This window comes from Cervus canadensis, chromosome 30 (assembly GCF_019320065.1).
Source record: "Cervus canadensis isolate Bull #8, Minnesota chromosome 30, ASM1932006v1, whole genome shotgun sequence".
Lineage (NCBI taxonomy): Eukaryota > Metazoa > Chordata > Mammalia > Artiodactyla > Cervidae > Cervus > Cervus canadensis.
In genome coordinates this window covers 14,973,516-14,990,376 of record NC_057415.1, presented here as the reverse complement: position 1 = coordinate 14,990,376, position 16,861 = coordinate 14,973,516, and the positions used below count along the sequence as shown (strand labels likewise).

At 37.8% G+C, this 16,861-nt stretch overlaps 1 protein-coding gene across 7 annotated transcripts in view; it reads left to right on the top strand.

Moving 5' to 3' along the window:
• The window catches only part of FANCC (FA complementation group C), a 299,576-nt gene that overhangs the window by 194,289 nt on the left and 88,426 nt on the right, over positions 1-16,861 (top strand). For all 7 annotated transcript variants that reach the window (XM_043452893.1, XM_043452888.1, XM_043452890.1 and 4 more), the window contains 2 exons: positions 6,032-6,145; positions 7,052-7,116. In XM_043452893.1, the coding sequence (XP_043308828.1) occupies positions 6,032-6,145; positions 7,052-7,116 (179 nt within the window). The remainder of the gene's footprint in view (positions 1-6,031; positions 6,146-7,051; positions 7,117-16,861) is intronic.

The following is a 16,861-nucleotide window of genomic DNA, read 5'->3' as shown; positions in this document are numbered from 1 at the left end:
ACCAGAGTAAACTCATGCAGTTTTGGGGAGCTAGCCTCCATGCACTGGTCCAACACCCAGCATGTAAGTCCCTCTGGGCAGCTGGGATTAAAGGGGAAAGCCTTTACATAGTTTTCCTTAAGACCCGCAGTCTTAGCTGACCCTTAACTGTTGCTGCCTTGAAACTGGTTTTCTTCTATTGTGTATGCACTATGTTACTTTCTATCCCAACTGGGTCTGTAGTACTTCGTGCTTTACTTTTTAAGAGTCAACCATGTGAATTATGATGGTAGCCACCAGTTTCTTATTCAGTTGCTCAGTCCTGTCCAATTCTTAGGGACCTCGAAGCACACCAGGCTTCTTTGTCCTTCACCATCTCCCAGACCTTACTCAAACTCATGTGTATTGAGTCGGTGATGGCATCCAACCATCTCATCCTCTGTCATTGCCTTCTCCTCCTGCCCTCAATCTTTCCCAGCATCAGGGTCTTTTCAAATGAGTCGCTCTTCCCATCAGGTGGCCAAAATATTGGAGTTTCAGCTTTAACATCAGTCCTTCCAATGAATATTCAGGACTGATTTCCTTTAGGACGGACTGGTTGAATCTCCTTGCAGTCCAAGGGACTCTCAAGAGTCTTTTCCAACTCCACAGTTCAAAAGCATCAATTCTTTGGTGCTCAGCTTTCTTTATGGTCCAACTTTCACAGCCGTACATGAATACTGGAAAAATCATAGTTTTGACTATATGGACCTTTGTCAGCAAAGTGATGTCTCTGCTTTTTAATATGCTGTCTAGGTTGGTCACAGCTTTTCTTCCAAGGAGTAAGCGTCTTTTAATTTCATGGCTGCAGTCACTGTCTGCAGTGATTTTGGAGCCCAAGAAAATAAGGTCTGTCACTGTTTCCATTGTTTCCCTGTCTATTTGCCACGAAGTGATAGGACAGGGTGCCATGACCTTAGGCTTAATTGAAACTTTGCTTATTTGAGTTTTGTTAAAAACTGAATTTATGGGATTTTAAGTGAGATGCCATACTTAGAGAACATAGCCCAGTGCTTTATATATTGTAAGCACTCAAAAAGACTTTGTTTGTTATCATTGCTAGAAACCCTCAAGAAGAAACACTTAAGCAGGCAATTGGGCTAGAAGAGCCCTCCTGTCAGAGGGACTAGAACATACCAAAGCCTTAAGGGACCAAAGAGCCTTCAGGTCCCCAAACAAGCTAAGGAGGCAAAATCAGCCCCAGACAGGGGCTGCAAAACCAGTGGGGCAAGGTTTCATCTTTTAGGGAGAGGTTTGAGCTTCACCCTAAGAGTTATTGGGAGTCTTAAGCTGAATGTTGACTTCCCTGGTGACTCAGTCAGTAGAGAATCCACCTGCAATGCTGGAGACTCAAGTTCGATTCCTGGGAAATGGCAACCCGCTCCAGTATTCTTGCCTGGGAAATTGCATGGACAGAGGAGCCTGGCAGGCTACAGTTCATGGTGTCAGAGAGTCGGACCCCACTAAGGGACTAAACTACCACCAAGCTGAATGTTGTTGTTTAGTTCACTAAGTCATGTCTGACTCTTTTGTGTCCCCATGGACTGTAACCCTCCAGTTTCCTCTGTCCATGGGATTTTTCCAGGCAAGAATACTGGAGTATGTTGTCATTTCCTCCTCTAGGGGATCTTCCGGACCCAGGGATCAAATCCACATCTCCTGCATCTCTCCTGCATTGGCAGGTGGATTCTTTACCACTGAGCCACCAGGGAATCCAAACAGATTTGCATTGTTTAACTATTCCAGTTGCTTCAAGGAGAACCCATACAGGGAGATTCCTCATAAGGTTTTACCTTAAAGTAGATAACCAGTCTTGGGCATGTTTCTTTCAATGTGTCTCAGTTTCCTCATCGGTAACACATTCAGTAATAGCACTTACTCCATAGGCTGTGGGGATTAAATGAGTTGCTCTCTGTAAATTGTTAGGACAGCTCGCAGCATATAAATGCTTTAAATGTTTGCTAAATAGAATGCCGCAGTCTGGTAACAGAAAGTTAAGCACTTCCAGTGCTGTTCTCCCTCCATCTAGCATCAAACTGATCTCCTGTGTGAGAAACACAGCCTGCTCCTGATTCTGAGCCTTTTGCAGCCGAGTTTCCTAATAAGGAAACTGAGTTTCCCTCTCCCCCTGCCTGGTCTGGTGTGGGCACCTCCACATGGGTGCCGCATATGGTTAGCCAAGCCTGGCTGGACTTTTCCTTCGCCAGAACACCTACACTGCACTCCCCACAGGGAGTCAGGCCCCACCTGCTGAAGGCACTGTGTGTGCCCCCTGCTGTGGTTAACTAAGACTCCACCGGTAAACACCTCCCTTCCAAGAATAGTACATTGACTGTAATTTACCTCCCCTGGCTCTGCCAACCTAACCACAACTGCTTGATCTCACCCAGAATGCATTTAGTGTTTGAAAATAACTGGGAGGTGAATTCTCCTGGGGCTGTTGTCCGCTCCTGTTTGCTTGCTATATTTATAAAGGATAGCTTTGAACTGAAAGGAAAAAACGGCCAATATTTGGCAAGTAGCTTCCATCCAGACTTTTCTTCACTCTAGAAGGAACCTATTCATTGTCTTATGCCTTATTAACAAGTTCACTTTAACTCTGTAAATTTCCTCTTTTTCTCCCTCCGCAGTGGTTTCATTTTTTTGTGCGTCATATTATGCATGTGGCTGCGTCTCTTTTTTTAATCATTAATATCTTCTATTAAGTAGTAGTATTTCAAAGTTACTTTGTTAGCTTGCTATGAACTCTTTTAATTTGAAAACAATAGGTTGGCTTTCAGATAGGAACAGCAGAGAGAGAAAGTCGCTCAGTCATGTCCGACTCTTTGTGACCCCATAACCTATACAGTCCATGGAATTCTCCAGGCCAGAATACTGGAGTGGGTATCCTTTCCCTTTTCCAGGGGATCTTCCCAACCCAGGGATCGAACCCAGGTCTCCCGCGTTACAGGCGGGTTCTTTACCAGCTGAGCTCTCAGCAGGTTTCAACCTATATTTACTTAGTAGTGTTGTCTGGAGTTCTTTTTTTCTTCTTTGAACTTTTTATCTTGTATTGGGGTATAGCCAATTAACAATGTTGTAATAGTTTCAGGTAAACAGCAAAGGGACTCAGCCATACATATTCATGTATCCATTCTCCCCCAAACCCCCCTCCCATCCAGGCTGCCACGTGACATTGAGCAGAGTTCCCTGTGCTATACAGTAGGTCCTTGTTGGTGATCCATTGTATCCATACATGCAGTATGTACATGTTCATCCCAGACTCCCAGACTATCCCTTTCCCCCGACAACTATAAATTCACTCTCCTAAGTCTGTGAGTCTGTTTCCGTTTTGTAAGTAAGTTCATTTGCAGCAACATGGACGGACCTAGAGTGTGTCATACTGAGTGAAGTAAGTCAGAGAAGGAGAAATACTGTTTGATATCCCTAATATGTAATCTAAAAAGAAATGATACAGATGAACTTACTGCCTGGAGTTCTGTTTTGAGGAAACGGAGCAAGTCAGAGCTCACAGGAAGAAAGTACCATGATCCACATTAAAGGGTGCGCTCCAGCCTAGGGTTGAGTTTCCCCAGGGAGGAACTGGGATGGGGAAGAGAGGTGGCACAGAGGCCTTCCTTGGTGTTTCTGATGCTTTATTAAGTTCCATGGTGGAGGAGTTGTTGTGTTATTTTGTATCTTTTTGAATATGTAAAATAGTTTGTGATAGAATTGACATGATGAGTTAGTGATATGTGCCCTTGTGTTAACTGGTGAAGCAGAAAGAAGAAAAATAATAAACCCATAATAGCACCATCCCAGAGACTTAACGTTTGGTGATATTTTCTTTCATTATTTTTTTTTTATTCCTATGTCTGGATTGTTTTTATATTGATGAGTTCATTTCTACATATACAATTTTGCATCTTCCTTTCTTCATTTAATATTATAACCATTTAAAATGCTGTCATAAGTTCTTTATAAGCATTTAATGGCTTACAGTGAGCCACAGTATTGAGGGTATCACAGATTAATAATTCCCTCCTGTTAGACATTTTTTTGCTATGAGAAATAACACTGTGGTGAACATCTTTGCACATAATCCACATTGTCATATTTGGATTTATTTCCTTAAATGTATGCCAGATACATTAAAAGTCATGAATGCTTTTAAAACTTTTAATATACATTCTCAAGTTGTTTTCTATAAAGTAACCAACCTATAAGATGCCTGAATGTTACCACTTATAACATGTCTACATGTTACAGATGTCTAGGCAAACATAGCCCTGCCAGTCCAAGCTTAGGGGTGGGTTATGGGCTGTGTTATACTCACTCACCCTCTGTGGGTGCCTTTGTCTGATTCACAGTAGCACTGATGTGTGGTTCCATTTGAATTTTTCCAATAGCTCACACAGAACACCTATTTCAGAGAACCCAGATTAGCCTTAGGTATTCATGTCTGTAAAAACTTTAATTCATTTAGTGGAAAATGGTTTGTTGATGTATAAATGTCCCTTTTTTGATTATGAGGCTAAACATTTATCCATGTGTTTCTTGGGCATTAGTGTTTTGTCTTAGGAATTATCTGTTCCTATGCCTTTTTTATGCTCTTAATATTTTCATATGGTATTTTGTAAGGTCCGTCTAGCCAAGGCTATGGTTTTTCCAGTAGTCATGTATGGATGTGAGAGTTGGACTATAAAGAAAGCTGAGCACCGAAGAATTGATGCTTTTGAACTGTGGTGTTGGGGAAGACTCTTGAGAGTCCCTTGGACTGCAAAGAGATCCAACCAGTCCATCCTAAAGGAGATCAGTCCTGAATATTCATTGAAAGGACTGATGTCGAACCTGAAACTCCAATACTTTGGCCACCTGATGCGAAGAGCTGACTCATTGGAAAAGACCCTGTTGCTGGGAAAGATTGAGGGCAGGAGGAGAAGGGGACGACAGAGGATGAGATGGTTGGATGGCATCACCGACTCAATGGACATGGGTTTGGGTGGACTCCGGGAGTTGGTGATGGACAGGGAGGCCTGGCGTGCTGCGGTTCATGGGGTTGCAAAGATTCGGACATGACTGAGTGACTGAACTGAACCGAACTGAACACTAAATTTGATTCTGTATTAGTGTGTATAGTTGCTTCAGTCATGTCCGATGCTGTAGCCTGCTAGGCTACTCTGTCCATGGGATTCTCCAGGCAAGAATACTGGAGTGGGTTGACATGCTCTCCTCCAGGGAATCTTCCTCACCCAGGGATTGAACCCATGTCTCTCACATCTCCTGTGTTGGCAGGTGGGTTCTTTACCACTAGTGCCACCTGGGAAGTCCAAATTTGATTACATATGCAGTATCATTTGTTGTTAATATTCTTAGTTTGTGCATATTCACTGGGAAACACACAGGGTGTTTTTTTTTGAGGGGGAGCTGTTTTGTTGTAGTTTAGAACAACTGTTGATTTGCTCCCTTGACTTTGAGTTTATAAAGTTCTTCCCCATTCAGACATGTGAAAAGTACTTGTATTTTCTTCTTGCTTATTATTTTATCCCAGTTTTACATTGATCTCTTTAATTTATAGTAAATTCAAGTATATTTTGATAAGTAACATAAGGTGAGAATATAATTTTTTTCAAGTAGTTTTCCTAGTACCATTTATTGCATGATCTTTCCTTTCCCTAGTGATTTGTGATGTGTTCCTTGTCAGGTATTAAGTAATCATCTCTACTCTGATAAGAATGTTTTACTGAGTTTAAAAACAGTAAAGATCACATTTTTAGTGTAGTTAAAGCCTTGTTCATTAGTTACACATATTTCACTATTAATGTTTTTTTAATTTACTTAATGTAATAATTTTATCACTAACTCATTTCCTCTTTATATCTGAATCAAAGTGAACTGGGTATTTGGAAAAATTAAGATTATTCATTTCATTGAGACCACCCCATTTACAAATGACCCAGCTTCTTGGCATTATATTTAATAGGCACTTATTTCACTTTTAAGACCTTTATCTCTTTCTGTTTATGTTTTTTAGAGGTTGTTATCTCATATAGTTTCCACATTCAGATTTGATATAAAAGAAGTTGATCTTTTTAATCAAGTTCTTGGGTATGCACCTACAGACTACTATCCTGGTTTACTTAAAAATGTGAGTATTTTTAATTTATTACTATTGAAATTTTCATTGCTTAATGTACCATCTGCAAAAAAGGTAAATGGAAATATTTCACTCCTCCAGGAGAGATGTTTAACTTTTCTGTGTTTATCTCTTCTTACCTTGGGTGGACTTATGGCCATGTAAGGAAAAAATGTGAGATGAGAGATTATGAGAAGAAGAAGGAAACCAGGAGAGGTTATTCTAAATCAACCAACCTCTCTGTCCCTTAACACATCTCATTTATTCTCTCAAAGATTTCTGGGAGAAGAGACTTCCTTAACCAATATAAACACAGTCTTTTACTGTTGGACAAATTTCATATTTAAAAATAACCTGGTGGGAATTTTATGTTAAGGCAAAATATTCAATAAATAACAACCTTCTATATATTTACATCTTAGTATTAAAGCTGTGATTTCTTCTGCCTTAAATTTTAGCCAAATTCAAGGAACAATTTATGGTCTTAGCACAGCTCTTCTAAAAAATGTTTGAGATTTTTAATGTTTGAATACTGGTCTAGTCTTTTGGAAGCTGTATACATTAACAGCATTTTTAAAAATTAATAAGTTAAGAAAGAAAAAAGTAAACTAACTCTAACATGGTTTTGTTTTTAATAGGTTTGGTTTTAATTTGGGGGAAATTAATGACTTGTCTAGTATTCATTTGCTTAAATATTTAGGAATACAGAGTAACAGACATTAAACATAAAATCCAGATTATTAGTAAATGTGATTTGGCACTGCTTTCTTTTTATTTTGAAAAAGTAAAGCAAGGGGAGGATTGTTGGGGGAAGAGAGTGGGGAATCTCAACGGAAATATCACTCACACCAGGAAAAAGAGAACTGATGTAATCCTGTGTGCAGCGTGAGTTAACCTGCAACTGATTTTGTTTTACAGATGGTTTTATCATTAGTGTCTGAACTCCGGGAGAATCATCTTAATGGATTTAACAGTCAAAGACGGTAGGTGTTAAACTAAACATCCCCCTTCTCAAGTTTCAAAATGTATCAGTTTGGTTATGAAAGAAAAGTTTTATAATTCTTAGGAAATGCAAGTTCATAATTATGGTTATATTCTACGTAGAGAGCTTATTTTCAGGGGGATTCATGGCAAATTGGCAATTTTTACAAATTTTCTAATCACTATTCTCTCAACTCTCAGGTCGTTAAGTAGATCAAACAATGTCTTTTGGGTACCAATTGAGTAAAATGATACCCACATATGCAGTATACAACGCAAAAGAAAGAATGCATGGCTAGTGTGAGGCTGTATCATTCACACACACAGTTACAGAAGCAAAATTATTTACAGGGCAGCAGATATTTGGTGTGCACAAATAACCTATTTTAAGAAACATAATATACCAAAATCTAGACTAAACAAATCAAATAGATTCAGACAAATTAAAATACAATTAATCACATTACAAAATATTTCTTCACTAAATGAAAGAATTCAAAGTTGTTTTTGTTGGTGAGCATTTTTATTTTTAACAAATCATTAGGAGAATCTGGGACTAAAGAAATTTGTGACTTTTTTTTATAAAGCTGTTGACAATTAAAGCTCTGTCTGAAATGGTGTTTGCCTTCAGCCTTTAGGAACCCTTTGTATTTAACCCCTTAAAGTAAAATATAAAACTCTTAGATGAAAACACTGGAGAAAATCTTCATGACATTAGATTTGTCAGGGATTTTTTTGAATACGACACTGAAGCCATAAGAAACAAAGCAGAAGTAGATAAGCTGGATATCATTACAATTAATACAACACCTGGTAAGTGAGATATATCATTCAGTTGGGAATAATATATCTGATAAAGGATTAATATCCTGACTATAGAAAAAACTTCTAAAATCAACAACAAAAACTCAATTCAAAAATGGGTAAGAGACTTTATTAGGCATTTCTCCAAAGATGTATAACTGTCCAATAAGCATATAAAACAAGGCTTAAAATTACTAATTATTACGGAAATGCAAATTAAAGTCACAGTGGGATACTTCAACACACCTAAGTAGAATGGCTATAATTTAAAAAACAACAAACAGAATGGAAAACAACATTTTGGCAAGGATGTGGAGAAAGTAGAACCCTTACACAATGCTGATGAGAACATAAGTGGTAAAGCCCTAGAGGAAAACAGTATGGCAGTTCCTCAGAAGGTTAAGCATAGAATTTCCATAAAGGCCTAGCAATTACTATAACTACTTTGGTAAACAGTGTGGTGGTTTAGTATAAAGTTAAACATACACTTACCATTGAACCCAACAGTTCCACTCAAGTATTAAGTAATGACAAAGAAAAATGTAGGTATTCACAAATATTTCTATATAAATATTCATAGCTGCTTTATTTGTAGTAGTTCAAAAACAGAAACAATCCAGAGGACCATCTTCAAGTAAATACAAAAATAAATTAAAAATTATCTGTTACCATTGTTTAAAAAAATGAAAAGACAAGCCATAGATTCTGAGAAAGTATTTTCAAATCATGCGTCTGATAAAGAGCTCATACCCAGAATATATGAAGAAGTCAGTAATAGGAAGACAGATAACTCAGTTAAAAAATTGGTAAAAGCGCCAGTCAGGGTGGCTGCTATCCAGAAGTCTACAAGTAATAAGTGCTGGAGAGGGTGTGGAGAAAAGGGAACCCTCTTACACTGTTGGTGGGAATGCAAACTAGTACAGCCACTATGGAGAACAGTGTGGAGATTTCTTAAAAAACTGGAATTAGAACTGCCATATGACCCAGCAATCCCAACTTCTGCGCATACACACTGAGGAAACCAGATCTGAAAGAGACACGTGCACCCCAATGTTCATCGCAGCACTGTTTATAATAGCCAGGACATGGAAGCAACCTAGATGCCCATCAGCAGATGAATGGATAAGGAAGCTATGGTACATATACACAATGGAATATTACTCAGCCATTAGAGAGAATTCATTTGAATCAGTTCTAATGAGATGGATGAAACTGGAGCCCATTATACAGAGTGAAGTAAGCCAGAAAGATAAACACCAATACAGTATACTAACGCATACAATGGAATTTAGAAAGATGGTAACGATAACCCTATACGCAAAACAGAAAAGAGACACAGATGTACAGAACAGAAGTTTGGACTCTGTGGGAGAAGGCGAGGGCGGGATGTTTTGAGAGAACAGTATTGAAACATGTATATTATCTAGGGTGAAACAGATCACCAGCCCAGGCTGGATGCATGAGACAAGTGCTCGGGTCTGGTGCACTGGGAAGACCCAGAGGAATCGGGTGGAGAGGGAGGTGGGAGGGGGGATAGGGATGGGGAATACATGTAAATCCATGGCTGATTCATGTCAATGTATGACAAAAACCACTACAATATTGTAAAGTAATTAGCCTCCAACTAATAAAAATAAACGGAAAAAAAAATTGGTAAAAGATGGGAATGTATGTCACTGAAAATATATATACATATACAAATGGCTAATAAGCACACAAACGCTTGTATGTGAATGTTCATACTGGCATTATTCATAATAGACCAAAAGCAGAAGGAACCCAAATATCTATCAGCTAATGGATGGATAAAATATGCTTTGTCCATACAATAGAATGCTATTCCTCTGTGAAACAGGAACAGTCTTCTGATTCATGTTACAGTATGTGTTAACATTAAAAACATGCTTGGACTTCCCAGGTGGTGCAGTGGATAAGAGTCCGCCTGCCAATGCAGAGGACATGGGTTCCATCCCTGGTCCAGGAAGATTCCACATGCTTTGGAGCAACTAAGCCTGTGTGCCACAACTGCTGAAATCTGTGTGCCTTGGGGCCCGCAATGAAGAGTAGCCCCTGCTATCCGCAACTAGAGAAAGCCCGCATGCATCAGTGAAAACCCAGTGCGGCCATAAATAAATAATTTAAATTATTAAAAACAAAGCATTATGCTTAAGCCAGTCATGAAAGGCTACATACTGTATGGTTCCATATTTGTAGAATGTCCAGAATAGATAAATCATGCTACAGAGACAGAAAATAGATTATTTGTTGCCTGGTACCAGAGGTAGGTAGAGGGATTTCCTGCAGATGAGCACAAAAGATCTTGAGGTGATGGAAATGTCCTAAAAGTGGATGATGATGGTGGTGGTTATCCAAGTCAATAATTTGATAAAAATCTTTTGAATTCTACATTTCAAACAGGTACATTTTGTGGTAAAGTACACCTTAAAAAATAAGATGAAGTGCCCATAGGGTGTGTGGAAAGCACTTATCATCATTTATACATCAGGTAAAGACTTTGATTTAGCCCTGAGGTGAATGTTGAATAATGGATCTTTGAAGTAATAGAATTAAAAATTACTGAAGGGGATTTAAAAAGTCAGTAGGATGCAATGTGTATTTACACCCTACACCAAACTCCCATCATAGGTAAAGTTGATGATTTCTTAAAATTCAGTAAGAATAAATAAAAGCAATAACAGAAAGCTATTAAATGAATAGAAAAGAACAACCAGATTTAGAAGATATTTGCAGTTTATAAAACAAAGGATTAGTGTGCAAACTATAGAAATGCTTTCTGCAAATCAATCGTAAGACAACCACTCTAGTATGGAAATGGACAAGATATATAAGCGGGTCATTACTGAAGGAAGAAAACTGAATAAATAACAAACATTTAAAAAATTCTTAAGGAGTGATGCCAGCAAGATAGCAGAATAGGAAGCACTAGTCTTGTTCCCCCACAGAAGCACTAACTTAATAGTAGTGTATGATCCAAAGAGCCTTTATAAGAAATTCAGAAATCAATTATGAAGTACCCCTGGCAAGCTCAAAACCAACCATAGCCATATTGAAACATGTAAGAAAGCCATTTCACATCAACCACAGTAGCCCCTCTGCTAAACTTTTCAGGCTTGGGGGGATTGGAAGGAAAAATCTAGCTTGAAGCTTCTCCCTTAGGAAAGAAAGAATGGAATGTGTCCAGTATTCTAACTTCTGGGGGACTACCTGAGGAACTGCCATCTGTCTTTCCTAACTGACCACTAACAGGAAATCAGCCTACTTTTAATGGCTGGAGACCAAGGAGAGTTAAGCAGTGCTCAGCTGCTTCTTGTAGCAACAGAGAACTGGCCGTGCACAGACAGAGGCTGGCTCAGGTTAGGACGAAGTACCCCGCTCACAAATTCTCTTTTAGGGTGGGGGCTAGGGAGAAGAGTAGAACGTACATACAGTGTTTCAGCTTTTAAGGGGGTTACCTTGGAGATGAGTTTCTGTGTCCCCTGACTTGAGGCAGTAAGTGAAGGAGCATTCCTTGGATGCCTGAGGGGCTGCAGAGAACAAAAGAGTTTCGTGGCTTGTCCCATCATCAGAGAGCCTGTGGTACCACAGATGAACACTAGAGGGAGAAAGAGATAAGAAACCCTTGAAAAAGAAACTGTCAGCGCTCTCTAATTGGGAAATTATGTGCACAGACATAGAAAAGATGCAGCCCCAGAAAATGTTTGAAGGCCCCCCAGGTTCCCTAGACAGATTGGTTAAAAATCTTGCCCTGTACAGAACCAGTCCATAAAGACCAGGAGAGGAGACTCCTCAAATTCAAAAAGCACAACAAAAAAATAATAAGGCACACGAAGAAACAGGAAAACATGGCCCAATCAGAGGAATAAAAGGAATCTCTGCAAACCTACCTTAAAGAAATGGAAGTCTACAAGTTAGCTGATTATTCAAAATGATCGTTCTAAAAAATCTTCAACACACTGCAATAGAATACAGATAAACAACTAAACAAAATCCAAAAAATGATGCATGAACAAAATGGGACTGTCAGCAAAGAGAACAGAAGCTATTGAAGAACAACCAAACAGATATTCTACAGCTGAAGAATACAGTGATTGAATTGAGAAATTCACTAAAATGGTTCAACAGTTAGACTTGATCAAGCTACCGGAAGACATGTTTTTTGAAATTATTAAATTAGGAAAATGTAAATAAAAATGAACACAGAAAAGTTAAGCCTAAGAACTAACGGGACACCATGAAGTGGACCAGTTATACACATTGTGAGATTGCCAGAAGAAGAAAGGAAAAAGCAAGGAGCTTGTCAAATCTGAGGAAGGAATTGGACGTCCGAATTAAAGACCTTAACCTAGGATGAACTGAAAAGGCCCATCCGAGAAATGTTGTAATCAAACTGTCAAAAGTCAAAGACAGGAGGTTGGAGGGGCAAAAAAGCCAAAGAAAGAGAATATTGACAACAGCAAGAAAAAACAACTCATCACATTCAAGGAAACTCACATAAGGTTTATTAGTACATTATTTTGTAGAAACATTAAGTCCAGAAGGGAGTGGGATGATATATTCAAGGTGCTAAAAGTAAAAACCTACCAACTGAGATGATTATATTCTGCCAACTGTCCTTGGCATGAAGGAGAAATTAAGACCTTCCCAGATGAACAAAAGCTGAAGGAGTTCATCACCACTAAACTTCCTATAAGAATTGTTAAAGGGAGTTTTTCAAGTTGAAAACAAAAGAACTCTAGACAGCAACACAGAGCATCCCAACATATAAAATTCTCTGGTAAAGTAAATATATAAACAAATACAAAATCATGTAATACTGTAATAGTGGTACATAATTAAACTTAAAATATAAAAATCATTAAAAAATGGTAACTGTAAAACCATGTTAATGGATAAAAAATATTGCAAGAAGTAACTTATGACATCAAAAACATAAAGCACAGTGAGGAGATACAAAGAAGTAAACATTTTTTTTTCCTACAACTGAAGTTTTCAGTTTAAAATAGTGTGTATACACACACACACACACACACACACACACACACACACACTGTAATACTACTCAGCCACAAAAAAAGAGCAAAGTTTTGCCACTTACAACAATATGAATGGACCTGGAGGGTATTGTGCTAAGTGAAATAAGTCAGACAGAGAAATACAAATACTTGTATGATGTCACTTATATGTGGAAAAATAATAAGACAAACTAGTAGGTATAACAAAAAGGAAACAGACTCACAGATATAGAGAACAAACTAGTAGTTACTAGTGAGGAGAAGGAAGACGGGGAGAGGCAAGCTAAGGGTAGGGATTAAGAGGTACTAGCTGTTATGTATCGGAGAAGGCAATGGCATCCCACTGCAGTACTCTTGCCTGGAAAATCCCATGGACAGAGGAGCCTGGTGGGCTGCAGTCCATGGGGTTGCTAAGAGTCGGACACAACTGAGCGACTTCACTTTCACTTTTCACTTTCATGCATTGGAGAAGGAAATGGCAGCCCACTCCAGTGTCCTTGCCTGGAGAATCCCAAGGACGGGGGAGCCTGGTGGGCTGCTGTCTATGGGGTTGCACAGAGTCAGACACGACTAAAGCGATTTAGCAGCAGCAGCTATTATGTATAAAATAAATGAGCTACAACTTAGAGGGGTAGGATGGGGTGGGAGGGAGGTTCATGAGCTAGAGGATATGTGTATACTTATGGTGGATTCACACTGTTGTATGACAGAAACCAACCCAACATTGTAAAACAGTTATCCTCTATTTAAAAATAAAATTTTAAAAAGCTGTAAGGATATATTATACAACACAGGGAATGTAGCCAATATTTTATAATAACTATAAATGGAGTATAACTTTTAAAAATCGTGTACACCTGAAACTTATATGATACTATACATCAGCTATATCCCAATTTAAGAAAAGTTAAAACAATAAAAAAATAAAATAAACTGCTGTAACTGTAAGATAGTTAATGTTATCCCCATGGTAACAACACAGAGAATACCTATAGAAGTTGCATAAAGGAAAATGAGAAGGGAATCGAAGACAAAATGAAGAAATAGCTGAAGAACCAAAGAGATTCATGACACAAAATGGCAAGGGGATTTTCTTTATTTGAGGAGGCACTATTAGCTTTTGAGGCACAGGACCCAAATGTAAAATGGAACATGATGGCTATAGCAGTCGATCAGAATGCAGCCCAGTGTATTCTATGTTATTCTGTGTCTACCAAAAATTTTTTTTCAACTATACAAAGGAAGGCAGCAAGTGGAAGAAGGAGGACAGAATAACCACAAGACAGACAGAAAATGGTGAAATGACCTAGTACGTCCTTCTCTACTAGTACAGTAAGTCCCCTACTTGTGAATGAGTTCTGTTCTGAGAGTGTGTTCATAAATCCAGTTTGTTCTATGGCCAAGAGAGTTAGCCAAGTTAGCCAACTAACACTATAATAGGTTTATAATATGTTTCATACAAGTAATACATAAAAAACAAACACAAAATATAAAGGAAACATTTTTAATCTTATAGTAGAGTACCTTGAAAAGTCCAGTAGTACAGTACAATAGCTGGTATACAGGGGCTGGCATTGAGTAAACAGGCGAGAAGAGTTACTGACTGGATGAGGGAGAGGAGGCTGGGAGATGGTAGAGGTAAAAGATCATCAGCAGGAGGAGATTGAGGGCAAGCTGCCATTTCACTCATGCCAGACACTGATGGCACAGCTTCTGGTTCCTTGCTGGGTTCAATTCTATCTACCCTGTTGAAAAAAATGATCCAATGATGTCTAGGTAGCAGCTCTTTTTTTCTCATCCCAGATGACACAGAATAACATAGAATACACTGGGCTGCATTCTGATCGACTGCTATAGCCATCATGTTCCATTCTACATTTGGGTCCTGTGCCTCAAAAGCCAACAGTGCCTCCTCAAATAAAGACAATCCCCTTGCCATTTTGTGTCATGAATCTCTTTGGTTCTTCAGTTATTTCTTCATTTTGTCTCTCTTCTTCCTTTCTCTGGTCCTCCAGTTCCATCTGGTCTTCATTAGTAAGCTCCTCGTGTTGCACAACAATAGCACTCTACAGCAAAGTACGCAAAAGAACAACCTCTTGTAAAGGACACATGAATGTGACAGTTTATGCCAGGCATGTGAACTAACGTGATTAAACATGTGAACGCACATTCATATCTTCAAATATTCACAACTTGAAAGTTCATATGTAGGGGGACATACTGTAATTACTTTAAATCTAAATGCATTAAATTCTCCAATCAAAAAACATAGAGTGACTAAATGGCTAAAAAAATAAGGCCAACTATATTCTGTCTATAGGAAACTCATTTTAGATGTAAGGATATATATAAAAGCTGAAAGTGAAAGGGTGAAAAAAGATATTCCATGCAAATGGTAGCCACGAGAGAGCAGGGGTGGCCATACTTTTATTAGACAAAGTCAAAAACTGTTTCAAGAAACAAAGAAGGACATTATATACTGCTAGAGGGGATCAGTTCTCTCAGAAGATAAAACATTTTTAAATATATATGCACCTAACAGTAGAGCACCAAAATATATGAAGCAAAAATTGATTGAAGGGAAAACTAGAAAGTAGCACAGGAATAGTAATAGGAAATTTCAATGCCCCATTTTCAGTAATGTATAGATCAACCAGTCCAAAGGTCAATAAAGAAACAGGATTTGAAAAACATCAAAGATGAATAGGACCTCATAGTTATATTTAGAACATTTTATAATAACAGAATGAACATTCTTCTCAAGCACACACAGAAATTCTCCAGGATAGATCATATATCAGGCCACAAAACAAGTTCTAACAAATTTAAGATTGAAATCTTACCAAATATCTTTTCTAACCATAACAGTACAAAACTAAAAATCAATAATAGGAAAATTGGGAAATTCACAAATATGTGCAAATTAAACAATATACTCTTGAACAATGAATTGTTCAATTAATACATCAGAGAAGACATCACAAGGGAAATTGGAGAACATCTTGAAACAAATGAAAACAAAAACATAGTATACCAAAAATTATAAGATGCGGGAAAAGCAGTACTAACAGGGATGTATATACTGATAAATGCCTTTGTTGAAAAAGAAGAGATACCTCAAATCAGTAATCTAACTTTATACCTCAAGGAGCTAGTAAAAGAATGTACTAAACCCAAGGATCCAGAAAGAATGAAAAAAATAAAGATTATAATAGAGATAAACTAGAGAATAGAAAAGCAACAGAAAAAAGGTTTGGTTTTTTTAAAGATCAACAAAATTGACAACCCCTTAGCTAGACTGACAAAAACAGAATATTCAAATAATAAATACCAGAAATGAAAGAGGAGATGTTACAACTTATGCCATAAAAATAGTAAGGATCATAAGACAGATTATAGACCTTTATATACCAACAAATTGAATAACCTAGAGGAAATAGATAAATTTTTATTGACATACTGAATTATAAATTTAAAAATCTGAATAAATCTATACTAGTAAGGAGATATAATTAGTAATCAAAATCCTCCCCAACAAGGAGAAGTCTTGGATCAGATAACTTCACTGGAGAATGCTTCTAAATATTTTAAAAAGAATTAATACTAATCTTTCTCAAACTCTTTAAAAAAATTAAAGAGACACTGCCTGTGCTAACAGAATGTCCCCTAGACACTGACACATCTATACATTCCTTACTTGCTCTCTAGAATGATATTTTCTATGAGGTTTTTTTTTTTTTCTTTTTTAGAAAGAATTCTAGACTTCAACAGAAATTTCTTGTGGATATTTTTCTGAAAGTATTGAAATTTTAGAGAGATTCTGTCTCTTGGGTTAGGTTCAGTTATTCTTACCAGAAAGCTAAATTTAAAAAGGAATTTTATACCCAACATACTTTTTGAGTCGCTTTAT